This window comes from Coregonus lavaretus, assembly GCF_964263955.1.
Source record: "Coregonus lavaretus genome assembly, chromosome: 28".
NCBI lineage: Eukaryota > Metazoa > Chordata > Actinopteri > Salmoniformes > Salmonidae > Coregonus > Coregonus lavaretus.
Window position 1 is genome coordinate 25,093,768 of NC_140015.1, and position 23,733 is coordinate 25,117,500.

Genomic DNA, 23,733 nt, shown 5'->3' on the forward strand with positions numbered 1-23,733 from the left:
CCTTCACTTAGTGCAGTTAATTCTGTAAGAGCTCTGATGACTGTCCCATCCAGTGTGGTGTTGTTAGGGATAAATGTGCAACAATGGCTTATCTTTCTATAGACACCGGCCCTTTCTGCCTGATCTAGAACCAACCTCTACGAAGTTATGAGCGGGATGGCGGATAATCGCTCAGAGATCCCCTTTACTGCATCTCTAATCTGGTCAATAAATCGTTGTTGGTTGTAATAGATCAAATTTATCCAATCCATATTTTTGTTTATTGTCACCCACCAGAAAAATGTTGTAGTAAAACTCTCCCATATTTGATTCATAGCTTTGTATTCGTCTGGAACACCCCTGGGGATGCCTATACCATCTATCCAAATTGGGCTATTTCCTTCCTGACTTATATTTATTTTTCTCCTAATTATTCTTCCTGTCACTGGTCTTTGATGACCAATTCTTACAGGTTGGACCAACAATACTGGTGCACAAGTACCCACCCATCCCTCTGGTAATGTCTGCCGAATGCTCCCTTTGTTAGTGCATGCCCACCACACATCAGTCAGAGGGATGGTTAGGCTCCTATTTTTTTCCCCTCCCTTCCTTATCTAAATCAGTCACATTAATTATCTCCTTACAGCCATCAAAATCACCCAAGTTACGGGTGCCATTTCTATGTCTGTAACACTGGTATTCGCCAGGAGTTAAAGTGAATCTAGGTGGGCTGGCCGAGTATGTCAATTTTGCCAGCCCAATCCCTGTGCAATTTGGCTCTTTTTGATTGGACCCCAGGTCTAATACACAGGGAAACATTGCCTTTGGCATTGGGGCGGTCAACATTGTCGATCGCCCAATGGAGCATGCATAACAATTGGTCTCCCCCAAGGCCCTAGCGGTGTATTTCATCCACTTTAACCAGAGATTCTCATCAGGGACCCCCTCCACTTCCCCTTGGTTCCATTCTTGGAGGAGAAAATCTTTCATAGTGGACGGGTTAGTCGAATTGACTCCGTCATCCCTTGACTGATCTACTCGGTCTATTGCTGTTAGTGGATTAATGACAGTACCTGTGCTTTCCATATCTTTTGACTCCATCAAATGTAATCTTAGACAAGTATCCCATCCGTATTTGTCCGCGCAAGCCCAGTAAGTTGAATCTTACTCCCCACCCTTCTCTGACTCCTATTTTGTAGATCACTCGCCCTTGACGGTCAGTATGTTGGGTCGCTTCCCTTTTATTTCTTAATAATGGTAAGGCCATAGCATAATTGGTGCGAGGTGGTGGTGGATCTTGACATACCACGACTATTGTCGAGACTATGATGCAGCTCAGGGTCACCCATATTCCCAAAAACCGCCAACCCTCTCCTGTCTTGAGTCCTTCTGCTCGGTACCACCCCATACTCACACCCTAGGAACACACTACAGTGATGATAGGTCTGGGTAGGAGATCTTCGTTGACAGAGGTGACCCCCGGACCCTGTGGCCCAGTTCTGCTCTTCAACTCTGCGTGTGCTAATTGGTGCTTGTATGTGGTCTTACCTTCTTGCAGTGGGTAACATGGACCCAGGTTCCTCTCTCTGCTATTCTAATGGCCAAGGCGGTGACCAACATAACCTGATAGGGCCCTTCCCAACAGGCCTGCTTCCAGTTTTCCTTCTAGTGACTGGATGCTCACCAGTCACCTGGTTAGATAGTGGGTCACCTTCTCCTTTAGTTCACCTGTGGGGCACAAAACCTCTGACATACGGGTGTGGTTAATAAACTATCTTCACACATGTTCAGATTAATGTAACAATTTCTGACTGCATTCTCTTTTTAGACTGTATCTAAAAAAATGTTTTTTTTTAAAAAGTATTTTGTCCTCTCCTTCGTATATTATTTAATCCTACAATTAGCCTCTTCCCCCCTCTTGACACACAGTTCTGCTTATGTGTCAATATTTATCACCTTCCTAAACATTCCCTTAGGTAATTTATCAACCAATTGCCATGCCTTTCATTTTTGAGATTGTCTTTTGCTTCTTTATTGCTCCTCCCACTTCCTTTGTCTTTATGGCGGCTAAATTCGACTTTCATTCAGTTCAGAATCAATTAGTAATCCAATCAAACAATCTCTTATCTTGTAAAAACACGTATGTTTAGTTCAACCTCTGTTCTACCCCGGCTCTCCCGGGCTTGACCTGAAGACTGATTGTTGGACATGACAAGTCCATATTTAGGTCACCTAAGTGTTCTGCCTAGCAACAAAGAATAAAAACCTCTATGTTCGTGATTAACCCAGTTATCTCTAATAGCCCACCAAAAATTTTTTAAAAACCCATCATCTTTAAATCACGACCAATGTCATATCCCTCTTTACTCTCTACCATTTGGGTAACATTCCTGATATATGTATGAAAAGCTAAGACTGTTTGGGAAGAGAGCAACAACATAAACTGTTCTTCCTCCTCAGAGTTCCAAATGATTTTACCATGGGCTGCCATTGCCTTCCCATAGATAAGATCACTTAATTTACCCGTATGCAGTACATAATGGCGTACCCAAGCTTTACAGCAGTCTATCCTTACCAAAAAGCTCATCATTCTTCATCTATTTTTTTCCCCCTCTAGTCCTTATCTACCTGATCCTATTGCTAAATCAATGATCTAGGCAATAGTTGTCTCGCCTTAGATTGTACATTCCTCTGATTACTGCAGCTTATTCCATTAATTTAGGTTCAAATATCCCCCAACAAACCATTCCATCCTACAGCATAGTAAACACCACCTATGAACTGTTGAAAATCCCCTAAATTCAACATAACAACCCTTTATAAACATCATGCTGGGTGTGTTTTTTTAATTTGAAAAACCCAATTGAAAAATAACAATCAAAGATAGTTAGGCTCAACTTAATTTGGTAGCTCCCTCTTATGACCTAAATACTGCCTAACTTCACTACTGCTCCCCCTTGCCCTGAGCAATATTCCAATGAGATAAGCTAATCTCTTTCTCCTGGTTATACATTTTGTTAACCTTCAATTACCATCCGTAATCTAAAGATGGTAGTACACACAAAACATGATACAGATATCCCCAGTCCTAACCCATGAATAATGTTTGTATCAATCTAATTCCTTATAACTAATCCATAAAATCCCTCAAAATTCCTCGAGTATACAATGATTATTTAATTGATTACTCTAAATCTGCTACATGTGATCTCATTTCAAATGATCCATTATCAATTATTTGATCCACCCCCTAAGAAAATCTCTCTCCCCTTCTATTCTGGAGTTCTACCTCTACCAGCTATTTCCCCTAGTGGCCATTAAATACTCAGCTCCCGTATGTTATTTTTCTTACTCTATTCTGTCTACTATTACTGAATCAATGATAATACATTTACATTCTAGTCACCCAGCAGACGCTCCTATCCAGAGCGACCTACAGTTAGTGAATACTTTTTATTTTATTTAATTTTTTTACTGCCCTTCCCCCGTGGGAATCGAACCCACAACCCTGGCGTTGCAAACACCATGCTCTATCAACTGAGCTACATCCCTGCCGGCCATTTTCCCCCCTACCCTGGACGACGCTGGGCCAATTGTGCGCCGCCCATGAGTCTCCCGGTCGCGGCCGGCTGTGACAGAGCCTGGATTCGAACCAGGATCTCTAGTGGCACAGTTAGCACTACGATGCAGTGCCTTAGACCACTGCGCCACTCAGGAGCTAATAACTGCAATAACTATCAATAATAACTATTACGAATTATATTGTCCTTTTTCTGATGTTATAATTGTAGTCTATTCCATCACTTTAGTTTAAAATATAAAGTTATTTATAACAAATCCAGAACCCACCACAGGCTGGCGCTATTCCCCCAGCACAACAGCCAATGCCACTTGCTTTCCTGTAACGAAAATAAATTATCGTTTTAAAATTTTACAACTATTTGTATTTTCCCGCTAACCCATTTCAGTTCGCTATTCAATCTCTTTAACAGTTCTCTCTGATTCGGCCCCAATCAATAAAACAAATGCTTGATATCGTTGATCAGCATACACTTAATGACATTCCTACCATTTGAACTATGTACTGTCTCATCTCCTCCCCCTCTCCTGCTCCTTCCTACATTATGGGGGAGGCGCGGGAAACTTCCCTACAATCTACCTTCTTAGGAAATAATGTCATTCGTAATTGTAACATATTTTCATAGACCTATCTAGAATACTACTAAAGCTATCTTATGCAACTTTTAATACACGTAAAAACTCTCTCTCTCTCCACCCATTCCCTATTGAATAAGTGTGTTTTTAACCCCCAACCACGCTCCAAATCTTTTATTCAGCATTTAACCAACCAAATACTAAGTAGTATCCGGTTATCATTCATACCAGCCGTTGAATTCCCTCATACACACATATTTCACCTTATGCCATTCAAATGCCCAACACAACATAATAGTTCAATGCAACCCTCTATTGGTTCTGCAAGTCGCTCCGGACCAGAGCGTCTGCCAAATGACCAAAAATGCAAATGTAAATATTCTCTACTTTCTCACTCATGACGTACGTCTACGTTTGAGTGCGAAAGTTCATACATATGCATCGTTGGATTTTTATAGGTACCTCTCAAATAATCACTTTGTGGTGTTTTTAGCCAATTCTTAATTGACACGAATCATTTTTTCAAACATTTTCCTTTGTTACCGTTAAAGCACTTTTGCGCTTAAAAAAAAAACACTCGCTGTCTCTAGCCCCTCCTTTCGCTGTTTTTTCAAATTCATTTTATATGCATCTGCCTACTAACCTTTTTACTTCGAGATGCCCAATAAATTCATACCTCTTCTCCCAAATGGATCCATAAAACATATTTCTTCGATCTCTTCCTACATCCCCCGTTAATTCTCGGACCTAGAAATCCCCCCCCCCTTTTGTAATAATTCAATCCCGAATTATTTTCGTAGGAGCTAATATCTTAGTGCGCCTCTTGAGCCAATGTATGATCTGCTTTTGTAATTAACCATTTACAATTATTTAACCCCTAACCCAGAGTTTTTTATTTAAAACTCCGGTTTCATGAAAGGGGTCGATAACCATTTTTTCTCACGCGACCTAATTTTTAGCCCTCCCCAGTCGTAATAATTATTACCTCCTTTGAGATTTTGGTAACCTGTCTGCCCTTTACAAGAATTCCTATTCTTATACAAGTTAAAATCATTTCACCAAAATCCATGAATAAAAATTACTGACCTTTTCCTTGCAGTTTGGATTTAAATGCTTTTTCAAACTCGTTAACGTCTTTATCGTTCATAAAGAGTAATCACCGTCCTGTTTATAACCTTAACGTCGAAGGCCAGGACTCTTTCACGGATGCTATCACCCGCCCGTGCACGGGTTTCGGTGTCCTTAGAACGATAAAGATGTATTAAGATCCGGCTCGAAGGACCAATCTGTCATGTGAATTTCTATCTCTAATTCAACCTAAGCTTGAATCATTACCAGAGGTTGTAAGGCTCTGGTTTTAATCATCAATGATTCAAGGTCCATAACCACGAAGAAGGATTTTTTGTATGTTTATTCATGGAGAGCTCTGGCGCCAAAGACACAAACATACGATTTTATACCTCCTGACCTTGACTCCTCCCACCTTTAGGTGGGTTTTCTAAACAGTTTCCGCCTTCCCCTTCACCCTTGAATGTTTAGTACCGCCCCCTCTGTTAGTGGGTTGACACTACATGATAATTCTAACATTTATACTGTATTTGGGGTGAAATCCTTTAGTCATTATTCTTAAAATCCAAATTAATCTAACAGTATTGCACTTGGCTTTCTTCATGGTCTCAAGTTGGGCCTATTTGTTTTTGATGACTGCTCTGAAACAGTACTTTGTCTTACAAACCAGATGAGCTTGAAGTGACTCGCATCTCTCAGCTATTGTCTTTGTACAGTTTGTAAGTTATATAACACCATACAGCCTGAAAAACCCCATCTCCTGTTCAGTTACATGGGAGTCTCTGTAAGAACTAGGAAGTGCTAGTGTGCATTATTATTATTATTATTATTATTATTATTATTATTATTACTAGACACATCCTCCCTGTTGAAGTATTTAATAATTCTGCTGTGTGGCATCGGTCTGGTTTCACCTCAAATCAGACACCTCACTAAATGAACCCCGCTCATCCATGAGGGAGACGGGGCCACCTCAGCTATGTCGACAGAGGGAAAGGGAAGGAGGGAAGAGAAGGGTGACAGACAGACCTCTCCTCCACCAGAGACTGGAACTGTTCAGCCAGGGGGGGAGAGAGAGGGCCAGACAGACAGCACTGTTATTGGAGTCTCACTGATATCATCTTCTCTGAGTGAACTACTGGGGCCCTACTGTGTATTTTCTGGCTGGACTTTCCTTGCTAAGCTAACACTACACATTCACAAAAGTATTATTCTGTGCTTACACGTCAAGTAGAGGTACCCGTTCAGATACAAACCAACCAACCAACCAACCAACCTCCCTCTCTTTTTCTCTTTCTCTCGCTCAATTAATCTATTGTGTTTGTGTTCTCTCCCTCTCTGCAGCCGGACAGGAGGCCCAGGCAGACAGGGGGACACAGCCAGAGACAGACAGAGAGACGTACAGACAGAGGACCTCTCTCAGACTGACGGACAGAGGGCCCAGCTGGCCCAGCCGTGGCATCAGCCAGCAGCACATATGTTTGAGGGACTTTGATCTGGGTGAGTACCAACTGGGGTGGAGATAAGGGGGGGGGGGATGACGCTGGTACGTACCAACACAGGGAAGTGGGGGGATGGGAGGGGGAGCATTGGCTGGTGGCTAGTTTGAAGAGACTGAGGGAAATGTTGAGAGAGATATACATAAATAAATAGGGGTGGAAGAATTTTGTTGACAGAGAGGAAGAAGTTTAGATGGGAGAAGGTGTGAGATTTAGGGTTTGAATAAATCAATGACACAAAGAAATGAAAGAGGACGAGGATAGACAAACGAGGAGAGGGAAGGGAGTGGATGCACAGAGACCACAATTAGATGTATGTGGCAGCATTGAATCATTTAGGATATGATTCAGATGTGTCTGTCTTAAAAGAGCTAAAGTAACACTTAATTTCTAATAAAGGGCTTAAAGGTGTGAAAAGGAGAATAATTATCAGTGTTGGAGTGAGAGATGAGGGAGGGGAGGATAATGCAGCTGTATATGACAGGTGACAGAACTGTAAAGTGGAGAGAATATAGGATTCCCAAGAAATAAAAAGTGTGTGTTTGTAGACATTCTAATACACACTTAACAAATCCTTAAATATTATTTGAAACAACCCTCTAGATAGAACGAAAGGTCAACAGAATCCTTTCTGTATAAATTGAACATCGCATTTGAGGACCTGTCACTGGGTGTCTCTCATCCTTCAGCCCCCTTCCACCTCACCTCATCGGTCAGTGGCTCCATCCCCTGTCCCCCTCACCTCATCGGTCAGTGGCTCCATCCCCTGTCCCCCTCACCTCATCGGTCAGTGGCTCCATCCCCTGTCCCCCTCACCTCATCGGTCAGTGGCTCCATCCCCTGTCCCCCTCACCTCATCGGTCAGTGGCTCCATCCCCTGTCCCCCTCACCTCATCGGTCAGTGGCTCCATCCCCTGTCCCCCTCACCTCATCGGTCAGTGGCTCCATCCCCTGTCCCCCTCACCTCATCGGTCAGTGGCTCCATCCCCTGTCCCCCTCCCTCACGCACGGCTACTCCAGGGTAATTGACGCCACTTCAGATCATTCAGTGGCTTTTTATTTATTTTTGTCATTCAGTGGCTTTGCTCTGCTCTATGCTTGCTGGCTTCACCACGCCTGACTCAACTGTGTCGCTCACCTGACCTGACACTCACCCTTAGCTGGCCTGCCAGCCGGCTGCCAGGCCCAACGAGCTCCCAACGCTCTGCCTCTCCCATTCACAGCACAGCAGGGGTGACCCTGGAGGACCTGTGATATATGGCCAATATACCACGGCTAAGGACTGTTCTTTGTACGACGCAATGCGGAGTGCCTGGTTACAGCCCTTAGCCGTGGTATATTGGACATATACCACAAACCCCCAAGGTGCCTTATTGCTATTATAAACTGGTTACCAACGTATTTAGAGCAATACAAATAAATGTTTTACCCGTGGTATACGGCTGTCAGCCAGTCAGCATTCAGTGCTCGAACCACCCAGTTTATAAAACTTTTTATACCATGGCATTGTTAAATACTAGTTTCTGATTGGCTTGAAGGGCATTCTAGAGTTCATTATTTCCCTATAACGCATGGTATATTTGCACGGTAGAATTAAATGGCTATAGTTAATTCTTACATGTCCTATGTTTGAGCTGCTTTTGAAAGCAAAAGTCGAATTGAAAACATTATTGGCATTGTTGAATTCGATTTTCATAATAGCAAGGTAAGACTGATGGTTTGGTTAGCTAAACTAGCAAGTCTGTTTGTTTGGTTACCAAGGCAACAACTGTAGCTAACTTGCTAGCTACTTCAGTGGATGTTGAACGCATTTCTAGCGGCAAATGTGTTAAATTATAGCCATGGTATAAAAGGGATAATCAACTAGGGGCTATATGTGCTCTCTGGAAAATAATGCAACTCCACTCTGCTAGCGTGTCGTGGAACATGCCTTCAACATCGTTCATTATATTCCATAGAATGCATAGCCCCTCGTTGATTATCCCTTACATGATTTGATCCTTTGAGACCACGTAACAATGAACCTATCAGTGCTGGGAATGGAATCCTTAGGACTTGTCTGATATACACATATAACCCAGTCATTACTCCAACCATATTGCAATTACTCACTGACACATATGCTAACAGATGGATGTGGCAGCTCAACGGCCATATGTGACAGTCCAGGTTTACATCTTAATAGGTCTTTTCACAGTAATTATTTTGGGACGTATTACCGCCCAGCGGCCAACTTTGATCAACTGTGCTCTACATTCACTGACTGGCATCGCCTGTCGCTTGGCAACCTGGAAAGATGTTTGATTCCTCTCTCTTTCGCTCCATCTCTCCCTCAATCGCTCTCACTTCTCTTTTACCTGGTTTCTGTCTCACACTCGGCCTCCTGGTTCTAATTCCAGTTGCCGCGGCAACCCTGCAGCTGTTCTGCCGGTGGATCCCCCAGTCTCAAACATGCTGCTTGTGTGGAGTTGCTTAATGATTGGGTTTTATTTCTCCTCCTGAAGGGCCACACTCCAACTGTGATCAGCTCCTCTACCACCCTGTCTATCCCTCTCCTTCTTTCCTTTCCTCACTTTCTTCCACCTATTTTCCCAGCCACGCCTTCCCTCATGCCTCTACAGGTACTTGCTCTGTGATGTGCAGTTGTTTACTTCTACCGGTTTGTGCATTGTGAGTGGAGACTTTCTCACGCCATCACTCTCTCCAGTCTCTCTTTGCGTCATTGTCTGGTGTTGTCACCATGAGTCTCCTGTCTGCTGTAACTCAATCGGTCTCTGTGGTGCGTTTGACTGGCCGGGTGGAGATGGGAATGTGCCAGACTCTAATGACTCCATTAGATTGTGTTAATCTGTGAGAGCTCTGTTACTAGGCAGTGCTGATTGATTTAGCACAGCCATGCTGAAAAAATACCAAGTGTGGCTGGGGGAAAGTTAACTTAATCAACCTCAGCACAGACTGACAAGATGGACTGATAGACTAAAGGGTCTGGGCTGCTGAGAGTGATGGCTGGAGTATTATGTTGAGGATAAGCTGCAGTGAGGAGAATGGGTCATGTTAAACTAAACTGGTGTGTTTGGGCCTGCACTGAGAAGCAGTGAGGACTTTTAAAATGTCACCTGGCACTGTGTGTGTGTGCATCCGTGCACGGCCCACACCAGAGCAGCCTTATCTGCCTGGCATTTCCAACCTCAGCGAATACTGCTGCAGCCGGCGCTATCTGATGACTCACCAAAAGGCCTCTCTGAGAGAACAATATTGAGAGGCAGCGAGCGCAGGTACACTTAACCTTAACATGAATTAGGAAAGGTCAGAGGGTGAGGTACGAGGTGGGGACTGCCACTTACAGCACTGTTATTGTTTGGATCTTATCTTAACAGACTCTGGCTGGGTGGATGTGATGCCTGTTGTCCGCCAGGCAGCTTTGAGCAGCGCTCTTTGGCCAGGTAATACACTGATCCTGGATCAGATCAGTCTAGATGTTATTAAGTCGACAACATGCCTCAGCCTGAGATGGCCAAATGCTCTGGAATCAGGTTGTAAAAGTTGCAAAGCTTTACAATTTTGTATATTTTTCTCAGTCCCAGTCCTTCTGAGTCAAGGCAGTGTTGGGTCTGAGTACAGGCTAGACACGGTGGCATTTAGAGGCCAGCCACCACTGAGACACCAAGGTGTCTAGATGCACTCATCATTCAGCCTAGTCTCAACACTTCATCACAACCGCAGGGCTTTAAAAATAGTTATTTTGCCACAGCTACGGGTGGTGGCGGCATCTCTCTGTTAGTCTTTATGCACTGGTTTTACACCTTCGAGAGAGGAGCTGCGCATTCTCAGCCTTCACTGTATAACTAACTCACTGTTTAATTAATGTATGGCTAATATATGTGTATAAAGGAGAGATGGAAGTACTCACTTTGAAAAGGTGATCCATCTTATATGGATTTAATGGTAAGCATTTAAAATAGCGCTGCAGAACTGTAAATGAGGGAAGGAGTGTGTGTATATATGCGGTGTGTATCAGTGTGCGTGCAGTACAAGGTGAAGTGTGTAGATGTGGTAATTGGGAAGCAGAGTGACGTCGGGACACCAGAAGAGTAGCCCCTGTCTCAGGGCGAGCAGCAGATGGATAGAGCTGAACTTATTAGTGCTGCTGCCTTCCCCTTCTTTCCCCAAGAGGAAAAGAGCAGCACAAGAAGACAGAAAGAGGGAGAGCACGGTGTTTCCTTCTTTACCTCCATCTCTCTCTTTTCTCTCCCTCTCCTTTCTGCTTGTCTACTGTCGAGTGTTTGTCCAAAAATGGCCAAGAAAATGGCTCCAGTGTTGTGTCCATGTTACTTTTTGTTGTATTGTCTCTGTCCATGCATTACCATTCACTTGGACCCTCCAGTATCTGACTTGCCCTTATATCTTATCCTCCATTACTGGGCACAGCTCTGGCGATGGTGTAGTACAGTGGTCCTCGCTGACATGCCTATTCCACAGGGGGTTTGTGGTGTTGAATGGTCCTGCTTAGTCTCATTGTGGGGGGGCCACAGGTTCTTCTGGGAGGGGGGTGAGGAGGGGCAGGAAGGGAGGCTGTGTTCTTTCTGTTAGAAATGAGGGAGAATCTTCACAGAGGTGGGGTGAGGGGCAAGGGGTGTACCCCGTTATCTCCCTGTGGCAGGCGTTTGACCTTGATCGCAGTGTCTCACTCTACTCACTCCACTTTCTCTCTCTCTCTCTGCTCACTCTACTCTCTCTCCCTCATTTGCAGACTGCATATCACAAATTCAGCGACTTGTACCGCTGCCGGCACGGTTCATCATTATAATTGTTAGAAGTGCGGAAAGGGCAGCGGGAGGGATGCACGCCGGGGATAGACAACTTTGATGGGGGTCAGGGCCACAAAATCTTAACTCATTTCATTAATATTTTTAAGTTTGTGTTAATTTCGTGCAATTCATTTTGCCATGGGGTACCAAAGAAAACAAGCGATTAGAAAACAATACAATAAAACATTTTAAATAATGGTGCAGGTGTGTTCGAAAGTTCAAGGGCTTATATGAAAACCACACCACAAAAAAACAATATACAATACATAAGTATTCAGACCCTTTGCTATGAGATTTGAAATTGAGCTCGGGTGCATCCTGTTTCCATTTTTCATCCTTGAGATATTTCTACAACTTGATTGGAGTCCACCTGTGGTAAATTCAATTGATTGGACATGATTTGGAAAGGCACACACCTGTCTATATAAGGTCTCATTGTTGACAGTGCATATCAGAGCAAAAACTAAGCCATGAGGTCGAAGGAATTGCCCATAGAGCTCCGAGACAGGATTGTGTCAAGGCACAGATCTGGGGAAGGGTACCAAAAAATTTCTGCAGTATTGAAGGTCGCCAAGAACACAGTGGCCTCCATCATTCTTAAATTGAAGAAGTTTGGAACCACAAAGGCTCTTCCTAGAGCTGGCCCGCCAGCCAAACTGAGCAATCGGGGGAGAAGGGCCTTGGTCAGGGAGGTGACCAAGAACCAGATGGTCACTCTGACAGAGCTCCTGGGCTCCTCTATAGAGATTGGAGAACCTTCCAGAACGACAACCATCTCTGCAGCACTCCACCAATCAGGCCTTTATGGTAGAGTGGCCAGACGGAAGCCACTCCTCAGTAAGGCACATGACAGCCCGCTTGGAGTTTGCCAAAAGGCACCTAAAGGACTCTGACCATGAGAAACAAGATTCTCTGGTCTGATGAAACCAAGATTGAACTCTTTCGCCTGAATGCCAAGTGTCACGTCTGGAGGAAACCTGGCACCATCCCTATGGTGAAACATGGTGGTGGCAGCATTATACTGTGGGGATATCTTTTAGCGGCAGGGACTGGGAGACTAGTTAGGATCGAGGGAAAGATGAACGGAGCAAAGTACAGAGAGATCCTTGATGAAAACCTACTCCAGAGCGCTCAATACCTCAGACTGGTGCGAAGGTTCACCTTCCAATAGGACAACGACCCTAAGCACACAGCCAAGACAATGCAGGAGTGGCTTCGGGACAAGTCTCTGAATGTCCTTGAGTGGCCAAGCCAGAGCCCGGACTTGAACCCGATCTAACATCTCTGGAGAGACCTGAAAATAGCAGCGACGCCCACATCCAACCTGACAGAGCTTGAGAGGATCTGCAGAGAAGAATGGGAGAAATTCCCCAAATGCAGGTGTGCCAAGCTTGTAACGTCATACCCTAGAACATTCGAGGCTGTAATCGCTGCCAAAGGTGCTTCAAGAAAGTACTGACTAAAGGGTCTGAATACTTATGTAAATGTGATATTTCAGAGGTTAATTTTGTATACATTTGCAAACATTTCTAAACACCTGTTTTTTGCTTTGTTATTATGGGGTATTGTGTGTAGATTGATGAGAGAATAAAAAATAAAAAAACTATTTTAGAATAAGGCTGTAACGTAACAAAACCTTTGACCTGTGTCATTGCCAACAAAGGGTATATAACAAAGTATTGAGAAACTTTTGTTATTGACCAAATACTTATTTTCCACCATAATTTGCAACTAAATTCATAAAAAATCCTACAATGTGATTTTCTGGATTTTCTATTCTCAATTTGTCTGTCATAGTTGACGTGTACCTATGATGAAAATTACAGGCCTCTCTCATCTTTTTAAGTGGGAGAACTTGCACAATTGGTGGCTGACTAAATACTTTTTTTCCCCACTGTACATTTTAGTCATTTAGCAGACGCTCTTATCCAGAGTGACTTACAGTTAGTGAGTGCATTCATTTTTTCATACTGGCCCCCCGTGGGAAACGAACCCACAACCCTGGCGTTGCAAGCGCCATGCTCTACCAACTGAGCTACACGGGGCCACACCACCAAGGTTTCCAGAACCCTTTTGCTGCTGTCTTACATGGTTTAACTAAGGGAAAGCAGTGGTGAAATACAGAATTGAAAGATGTGAGAAAAGTCTGGTAAGCAGACTCCACATCGGCCTGATTATAAACATTTCCCCATGAAATATCATCAATTTATTTTTGTATTAATATTATCTGAAATTTATCAGAGGATCTTCAAAAGGGGGGCCGCCAGTTGCCCATTCCTGCACTAGGCCGATGGGGAGAGAGCGAAGGGGTGAGGAGAAGAGAGCGGGAGGGGCTGAGTTGGACCAAGGGATGAAGGGGAAGATGGAAATGCCCCTCATTGAAATGGGCCTTTATTGGGCGTCCAGGGAAATGCAGCAGTACCTGAGGCTACGTTCCTGTGCTAGAGCATACTGAAAGTGATTTAAACCACATTCAAATGGAAAACAATGCATGGAGGATTGAAGGAAGGATGGCGGCTGGAGTTTGGGGTGGTTTTGGCCTCATTATGAATATCATACATATCATGATTATGAAAAGCAAATAGATTTAGTAGGAACTGGACTGAGAGGCTGCCATGATGTGAGTGAAGTATTATTTATTTGTGTGGGAAACGTGGTGATGTCTCCAGATTGGGGTTTATAACAAGGAACTGAGGATTGTGGACCGAGACTAGATTTTGAAAATAATTTATTTGAAGAGATAAGGGTTAGGCCTCTGTCAGAAAAACGGCATTTATAGTAGACATTTTATGTGATGTAGCCTACTACATTAGACTGTAAGTGAAGTCTGTCTTAGCTCTTGTATCTGTCAGTGTAGACCAGTCAAGTTGTCAAGGGCAGAAAGGACTGTCACAACAACGTTGTATTTCGGAACAGAAAATAGGCCGAATGCCTGGCAGCTTTGGTCAGCATATGTTAAAAATAAAACATTTAGGCATATTGATTGTTTCCAGGCAACATGATTTGTGGGAGGAGAGGAATCAAAAGAGAGACAACTGGAGGGTATGGAGAAATTGAGTTTAAGACAGGCTTTGTTTTTGGTCCCTTTATGAGCAAGGACTGCTAATTACCAAGCTCTCTGGTCCTCAAAAAATGTGTTTGAAATCCACTGGATGCGGATAATTGAGGCGAAAGCGTGTTACCTGGCAAAGTCAAACTGAAGGACGTCTACTTCAAAAACATTCTCTAATTCTCCTCTTTTTGTTTGCTTTTTTCCTCTCATGCTATCCTTTGAATTGTAATTTATAGAGCAGTTTAGAGTATCTCTCTTGGTTGTTTATCGGGTTGCAGTTTTAAGCTCAAAGGAGATTTGGGTCCACATTGAGACACCTTTTTGTTATCTGCAGCAAAAGAGAAAGGGTCGAAGAGGGAGCCTGGGGGATCCCCACTCTGTCTGAAAGCTCTCTTCTTGCTTTACTGATTGCTTGGAGCTTATTATGGAATTCAAGCGTCTCTTCACGTTTACAGATAGTTACATCTATGTTTGCAGCTCATGTCCTCTGCCAGGTGTAATGATTGCGTTCACAGATACGAACATGGGCCTTGAGAGCTGTTATATGACTGTAGGAGTGTGGGTTGTAGAGACTTTGTTGAGGGAAGTGCACAGGTCAAGGAGAGAATACAGTAGACTGTCTGTGGGGATTTTTCCTGATGGTATGAGCCTTATGGTCCATGTAAGTCTTACTTTTAATTGGGCTCATCCCACTTATGTCATCTGACTTGTTTGTGTGTTAGCCACATGAGTGAATACGTGTGCGAGGTTTTCTGTTTATGTTGATATTCTTGTTCTTGTTTCTGGCAGTTTCTCTTTGTTCACATTTCTCTCTTGGCTAGTCTCTAACCAATGGAGTACCAAATACCAAGAAGGTCACTGTGAGTGAAATTAAATGGATGACCAGAGTTGTTTCCATAACCACCATTAGCAAGTAGCACCATCCATCTAAAATGTGCCGTAACACGGAAGTAACCAATCAGCAGCCTTTCGGGCTCCTCTGTAAGAGACTAATGGAACAATGGAGAAAAAACTGGAAAAAAATTAAACAAGCCGAAGAAAGACCCCCTCTCACTTCATTTGCATTTTAATTATAAATCGCATAATTACACCGAGTAAGGTATCACACCAGCCTCTCTCTCTTCCTCCCAGCTTTGTTCGCTTCATAGGTTAGAAGAACTCTTAACTCCAAGTATTTCTTTAGGGTAGAAAAATAAATAGGTGGAGGAGGAAAACAGCAGATTGCGGCAAGGCAAAGGTTAAAGCAGCATTACTCTTAGCTCTGCAGTTTGTTGGTTTATACACAATCCATCCTGGCAACTTAATGTGGACGAGATGGATATATAGCTACGGTCTAGAGTTATGTCTGGTCAGAGCCCTTCTATGGCCACTGTCATCTTTAATCGGGAGAAGGTTGGCGCGTTAAGGGCCTCTAAAGCTCACAACCATTTGTCTTTGTCAGGGAATCCTGTCATGTTGGAAAAAGTTATACTTATATGTGGGGTTTGTGACTGTGGGTGTGAGCTTACATCTGTGTATATTTGTCTGCCCTTACAATTGCACACAGTTAGGGCTTTGTATGTGTGTGTGTCTTTGCTTCAGAGGTGTTCTGTTGTGAGTGTAGCTTTAATTGATCCTACTGGAACTGTGTGCAAGGACAAACTGCCAGCAAGGCTTCAGATATGTAACTTAATGAGTGAACAGAGAGCAAGGCTTCAGATCTGTGACTTAATGAGAGTACAGATAGCAAGGTTTCAGATCTGTGACTTAATGAGAGTACAGATGTCACAGGTCTGAAGCCTTGCTTTAATGAGAGGGGACTGAGCCACACGGCAGCTGGCCAGCTCTGAGGGGAAGCAGGGAGGGGAGAGGGTTGTGATATAAGACGTGATGGAGCCAAAGAAGGGGTGAGTGTGAGATGAAGGTTTAATGCTATGGCAGCCTTCTGGGGGCTATAGAATGCCAGAGGAGAAAGGGGGATGAGGTGGAGGTATACTGAGCGAAGGTTGGAGATCGCTGGGTTGAGAGTCAGTGATATGGAGCCAGATAGTGATGTAGTGTCATTAGGGCTTTCTCCACGGTTCACATAGGGCTTTTGTCTCTGTGAGCGGCTCTTAATCCATCACGCCCCCTGGTCCTGCCTGCAGCTCTGCAGCCCTGGCTCGGCTCTGACACACTCCAGTGTGTTCCCAGCTCGCCACCGTGCCGCACTGCTCCTTGATGAGGTCATGCTCAACCCTGTCACACGTGTGTGCTCACCTCTGCTCTGCTCTCCTTGCCTATGGTCTTTGTGTCTGGGGTATCAGGGCTGCTCTGTGCTGAGCTGGCTGGACAGACACAGCTCGGCTTAAATACACCACGACCACCACCTCTTTTTGTCAGAGCTGTACATGTCTGTCAAACAGTTGCTGTACGTTACTCTTCTGACTGTCAAGCCTACCTGTAACTGCACTCAATATATTTTGTATTCTCTTGCCGTTAAGGCCAGTATCTCTTCCTGTCTTTTATTTACTGTAACCATCATAATGCATTATCCTCTCTCCAATCTCTCTTACCTTAGCCTGTTACTCTTACCTTATCTTTGATTCCTGTATCTGGAAATCAAGTTATCCCGTTACTCTTCCCTGTATGTCACCTCTTCCTGTTCCTTTGACCCCCACTGATGTTCGAGCAGATTATATCCCAGACTCAGTGAGACTCCTAGATCATATCAGAGCTAAGATCCCACTTCTACTGCTCACCACACAGCAGCCTGCTAGCCTGCAGATGAAATTATACATACTCTAATAGCAGAGTGTTTCAGCGATCAGTTATGACTGGTCGGTCTGTCTAATTGGTGTGGAACCTTCAGTCAGTACCGTGTGTGTTTTTCAAATGGGGTCAGAGCCTTCAGCTGATCGGTCTGGTCTGTACACACTGCTTTAATACGCTCCCTTTCATCGCTCTACCAACCTAGCCGCTTTTAATTCAACCTGACCTTATAATTAGCAGACTTCTTTAACCCTCTGTCAGATGTCTCGCCAGAGCTGGAGGGAAGGAAGGGGTGGGGGAGAAGGGGGGCGATGTTAAAATATGGTAACGAGAATGTAAGTATTTTGATATGTGGATAAACTACACCCCCCCCCCCCCCCCCCCCCCCTCTTCCTCTGGCTGCACGTCATCCCCCTGGCCAGGTGGTGGCGGTGTCTGGCTGCACGGCGCTAGCTAGCGTGTGTCTTCTCATCCCAGCAGGAAGTGGGCCCGGAGGGAGAGGCTGGTGGGTGGTGCCGTGTATTTGATGTTTCTCTTTTATGTTGCAAGTGAAAGGGAATTTAAATGGAGAGCCGTTATGTGTGTAATGTTGTATTTTTCATAATGAATGTTTTTTCTTCTTCTGAGTAGAGCAGTAGCCAGCTGTAATGAATTCTAGAAGGGGTTCCATCCTCTTCTTCTCTTGTCATCCAGCAGGACCTCCTATTTCACAGCAGGCCTGGCGTCTTTAAGTCCCTGCCATATGTTGTTTAGGCTATATTTAACTATTCTATATGGATGTATTTCGATACTCACTAGTCCAGGGGTGGGGAATCATTTTGGCTTGAGGGCCACCCCAGGATTTCAAAATTCAGCGGAGGGTGGCACAGATATCTTTGCGGCTGATTTGTTCGTCAAAAGCAATTTGCGGACCAGAGAAAGGACATTTATTTGAAAACATATAGGTCCATTATCATTTCTACGTACATTCTATCTACTATTAGATGTTCAAGAGTGGCCTGGAGTGTTTGTTTTTTTACCCCCACCCCAAATAATAATAAAAAAGAACTCCTCCCCCAGGCCGGATTGAATGAGCTTGCAGGCCGGATTCGGTACTAGAGCCGTATGTTGCCCCCTCCTGCGCTTGTCACTACACAACTTGACTACACTTGCACTAGTGTAGGATTATGTGTGTCTACAAATGTTCAACATATACCCAGGGCTTTGTTCATGTGGATCGATTTTATTTATGTTTCTCAAAATAGTGTATGTAATATGTTGTGGTTATTAAGAAGTGGACTGTTGAATCTGCAGGCTCTCTCCAAGCTACTGTCCAGCTGTATATTAAGTCTAGGAGAGAGAGGTTGGAGCATCGTTCTGAATGCTTATAGATTGGAATCATGGCTGGTCTGCCATAAATATGAGTAGACTAAACCCCCACTGGTCTGTTCTAGAGAGAAAGAGAACCACTTGAGGTGGGTGGGATGCCCCAACTGTCAGTTAGGCTAACTGAACTCACCTGAGATGACTGAGAAACATTCATATCGCCCCAGGCTCTCCATGTCTCAACAACCTCCTCTGCATCCCTATCTTCTGTTTCTAATGGGAGGGATGGGTGGACATGACATCATTCAGCTCCTTGGTTTCCTGGGAACTGTTGTCCATATGTCAATGTTTCAGTAACGCACGCACCTCTTAGTGGTGTGATGAAGGCTGTGGTGGGAGTGTGATGAAGGCTGTGGTGGGAGTGTGATGAAGACTGTGGTGGGAGTGTGATGAAGACTGTGGTGGGAGTGTGATGAAGACTGTGGTGGGAGTGTGATGAAGACTGTGGTGGGAGTGTGATGAAGACTGTGGTGGGAGTGTGATGAAGACTGTGGTGGGAGTGTGATGAAGACTGTGGTGGGAGTATGATGAAGACTGTGGTGGGAGTGTGATGAAGACTGTGGTGGGAGTGTGATGAAGACTGTGGTGGGAGTGTGATGAAGACTGTGGTGGGAGTGTGATGAAGACTGTGGTGGGAGTGTGATGAAGACTGTGGTGGGAGTGTGATGAAGACTGTGGTGGGAGTGTGATGAAGACTGTGGTGGGAGTGTGATGAAGACTGTGGTGGGAGTGTGATGAAGACTGTGGTGGGAGTGTGATGAAGACTGTGGTGGGAGTGTGATGAAGACTGGTGGGAGTGTGATGAAGACTGTGGTGGGAGTGTGATGAAGACTGTGGTGGGAGTGTGATGTAGACCGTGGTGGGAGGGAGATGTAGACCGTGGTGGGAGGGAGATGTAGACCGTGGTGGGAGGGAGATGTAGAGTGAGGTGAAGACTGGACTGGCAGAGTGCGAGAGGCCTGTCTATGTAGTGAATATAAATGTGCTCCAGGCGTCCTTTCTCCCTCATCCTGTCAGTCCCCACAGCAGCAGACTAGGATGTGATAGGGAAATGAAATGTGGGCGGTAGGCAATCACGCATACGCACATATACACAACCCGTGGGATCACACACAACACACTGACTTTATCTGTTACACACCGGTGCCATCCTTACCTCATACTTTGTCTAGTGATTGTTTTCGGGGGAGCACACAATCCACACAATCTCCTTAACTCTCTCTGACGTACTGCTGTTGTGACCATATTTATTTCCCCCTGCTGTGTGTGTTATCCCCGGTTAGTCCTACTGTCCATTGGTGCGGACTGTCACCAGCTGAATCACCATGATGAATGAACTCTCAATACTTTTTAGTGAGGGAGTACAAGGATTACCACACACACACACACACACACACACACACACACACACCCCACTATCTCTAAGTTGTTACTGTCATTTTGCTGCTGCTCAATGAATCAATCCCCAGCTTTATTCTGGTTAAGTGTCATCTGGGTGTATTTAGAAAAGCTGTGAAGTTGTTAGCGACACTGCCAGTATTGTCAGGTTTTCTTAAAGTGGTTCCCTCGTGATAGCTGTTGGCAGCACACACGTTGGGAGACAGTAACCTATACAGAGACAAGAGAGAACACACAGCTTAAGGAAACATACGGGGACACACATGCACACATTTATGCACCCACGCAAGGCGCACACTCCGTCAAACAGCAGTTTGCATGTGTGCATGCATTTGTGCACTTACGCTACATATTTGTAACACACATCAACACACACTAGTTCATCCACACAGACTATAATTCATTGTTAGGAAGTCTCAGGTAATTTAAATTGCAAATCAGTGGCACCTTGTTCTCCATCTTTTGTGATTCATATTGTATTGTTTTACTGAGCAATAATGGCACCAGTGTTTTTCATCAGATACAAAAGAAGAAACAGGGGGAGGGCAGTGAAGATCAGATCCAACTGAAAGTTATCTCTAAACATTCATAAAGTCCTGTCTGCGTCCGTGGAGGTCTTATTTCGTTCCCTCTTCCTTTCACTCACACACACACACACACACACACACACACACACACACACACACACACACACACACACACACACACAGTTTCTGGGAAGTTCTCCAGGTCCTGAACTTCCCTTTCAATCAGCCACTAATTAAGAAGCAAAGTGAAGGGATCGTCTGGCTGCGAGACAGGGGGACTTGCAGGTTGACTGAGAAAAGAGAGAAAAGAGGAGACTTTGCCCTGAGACCCTGTGATAGCTTCAATTTGACATGCAGGATGAGTGAGAAAAGAGAGAAAGGGGCAGGGGAGAAATTAGAGAAAAGTGAACAGAAGATCATTTGTTGATTTTATTTAACCTTTATTAACCAGGCAAGTCAATTAAGAACACATTCTTCTTCTATTCCCAGGGGTCTTCTGTGGTTCTGTAAAGGTGATATTGAAGAGAAGTAATTGGATAAAGTAACAGTTCTCTCTCTGCATAGATTGCAGATCTGTGGTTCAGCTGAAGTCAATGCTGTTTTTCTATTGTGGCTGTATTCACACATTTACCTTGAAAAACAGAGTGAATAACTTGTGCACACACACACACACACAGATTGGGAGAAGTTTGCACATTTTGGAATAGGCTATGTCCTTTCCTAGTCAATGTGGTCTTTGAAAGTTTTATCTGACCTTGTGTAGGCTACTTGAGTGAGTGGAGATTGGCAGGTAGGCGTGGGATGAAAGTCTTAAGCCTTGCTCTTCACTCTCAGCCACGGCACACGGCGACAGATCAGCTGGCTGGCTGGCTGGCTTGCGCTCCACTCAAAGCAAAAAAAAGGCAGACCCACGGGCAGATAAACAAAGGCTTTTCTCACTGAAGCCGAGCGAGCGAATGCAGAGGCCCTTTGAAAACAAATGAATTCAGAGTTGTTTTGTCCTACTTACTGAGCAATACCGCTCAATTACACTAACGGCTCAATTACAATTAGCCTTTTAAAAGTACTGTGTATGCTATGCATGCAAGCACACACAAACACACAAACACACACACACACACACACACTGACTATAACACCTATGATAATGCCACACTCTCTGGTTGTAGGTTGTAGGGTGCTGCTGCCTGTGGCTGTGGGTTCCCTGGACGTTCCCCAGACGTTCTCCCTGGCTGGACCCTGGTGCTGTGTGTGGAGGTGGTCTGGTTGAATACTTAGCCCATTCGGTGGTGTTGTTGGGCTCAGCCAACCCCCCCACGCTGCCCCCCTCCTGGCTGGTGCTCAGGCCCCACTCAGGCCTCCCCCGCCTCAACGCTGGCGATGTCAAGAGTCCCGAGTCCCCCTCCCCCCGCGGACATGTCCAGCGGCCCTGTTGCTGAGAGCTGGTGTTACACTCAGGTAAGGCTGGGTGTGTGTGTGTACATGTATCTGTTTTTCTATGTACATGTTTGTGTTTACTTGCACCTGTGTGTCAGTCTGGACTGCCAGTGCTGGTGTTTTTGACACGCCTGTTTAAAGAAGGATGTTTTGTTTTCTATTGATGTGTTTTTTCATCATCATCTCCTCTCTCTGTCCTTGCAAAATCGTTTTTTGTTGCAGCTTTTTAATATCCTTTCTTCTCCCCCTGTTTGTTGTCAGTGTTTATTGAGATGAAAGGCAGGTTTGATGTGTGGTTTTGAAGTCCAGGCTGACCAACCAGCCACTTAGCTACCTGTATGGAATAGATAAATAAATTAAAGTCATCATGTCTGATTCCTGCCGTGTGTTTGTGTGTGTCTCCCCCTACCTCTGTTAGATCAAAGTGGTGAAGTTCTCCTACATGTGGACTATCAACAACTTCAGCTTCTGTCGTGAGGAGATGGGCGAGGTCATCAAGAGCTCCACCTTCTCTTCTGGAGCCAATGACAAGCTTAAATGGTGAGTGGAGGCGGGGCCAAGAAGTGGGCACTATGGATAAGCCGTAGGGGACTACAGGACCAGTAGCTTGTCCATGATTGATCTGATTTGAACTCCTAAGTATATTGAACTGGTATTATTCTATTGGACTGTTAATGAGCATAGTTGACTGACTTTGTCTCTGTATGACTGGGTCTGATGATCACTGATGCTGATGCTGTTCCCTCCCTCTGTGTCAAGGTGTTTGCGTGTAAACCCTAAAGGTCTGGACGAGGAGAGTAAAGACTACCTGTCCCTCTACCTGCTCCTGGTCAGCTGTCCCAAGAGCGAAGTGCGCGCCAAGTTCAAGTTTTCCATCCTCAACGCCAAGGGAGAGGAGACTAAGGCCATGGGTGAGTCGCACTTGATTTGAGTTTAGTTGGATCCCCATTAGCTAACGCCATGACGACAGCTAGTCTTCCTGGGGTCCGACACATGATGAAAAAGGCATTACAGACAAAAATACTTTACAATTTACATACAGTTAAATAACATTAACAAGTAGATATTACAGACATTTAAAATAACTGAAAGGTAACATTTAACAGTCAATCCAGGGGTCAGTATCTGTCCAGTCATATGGTCAATCTTAGTAGATGTACTTGTAATGTTTTCTTGAATGTGAATACATTTTTCGCTTAGGAAATATTTGTCCCCAACAACCCACCCTCTCTATAGGGTCAGTGGTGCTCTGTCATTGTAGTCCCATAGTGTACCTGGCTTGATATTATGCTGGTGTGAGAGAGGTCATGTGATAACAGAACAACATACTTATAAGAATCCACTCTTGAACCTCTCAGCCCAAACATGTAGCTTGGCAGTAGAAAATGGAAGACATGTTTCCGATGGAAACAAGGTTAGAAAGTTTCAGAGCTTTATTACCGGTGTCTTTGAGGTTTACTAAGTGAGTGTGTGTATAGGAGGGGGTGAGGGAGCCAAAGTGTGTCTAATTCAGTGTGTGGCCCGAGGTGTTAATAGCCATATGGGTGTGTATAATCACTGCAGGTGGGATTCGTCTCCCCCCCCCCCCCCCCCCCACACACACACACTTTTAATTCAAAGTAGCATGGGGCAATATTTGATTTTAATTTAAAAAGAACCAACCTTTTTAGAAAGTCATCTGCCTCTTCGCCTCTTATCTGGCTGATGAATTGGAA

General features: G+C 44.5%; 1 protein-coding gene across 1 annotated transcript in view; it reads left to right on the top strand.

Annotated features, from left to right (window-relative positions):
* The window catches only part of LOC311103422 (speckle-type POZ protein), an 80,021-nt gene that overhangs the window by 20,429 nt on the left and 35,859 nt on the right, over window positions 1-23,733 (top strand). Inside the window, exons 2-5 of the mRNA XM_084144987.1 lie at window positions 6,547-6,702; window positions 21,751-22,039; window positions 22,437-22,558; window positions 22,778-22,929. Of these exons, the coding sequence (XP_084001113.1) occupies window positions 21,962-22,039; window positions 22,437-22,558; window positions 22,778-22,929 (352 nt within the window). The 5' untranslated portion in view covers window positions 6,547-6,702; window positions 21,751-21,961. The remainder of the gene's footprint in view (window positions 1-6,546; window positions 6,703-21,750; window positions 22,040-22,436; window positions 22,559-22,777; window positions 22,930-23,733) is intronic.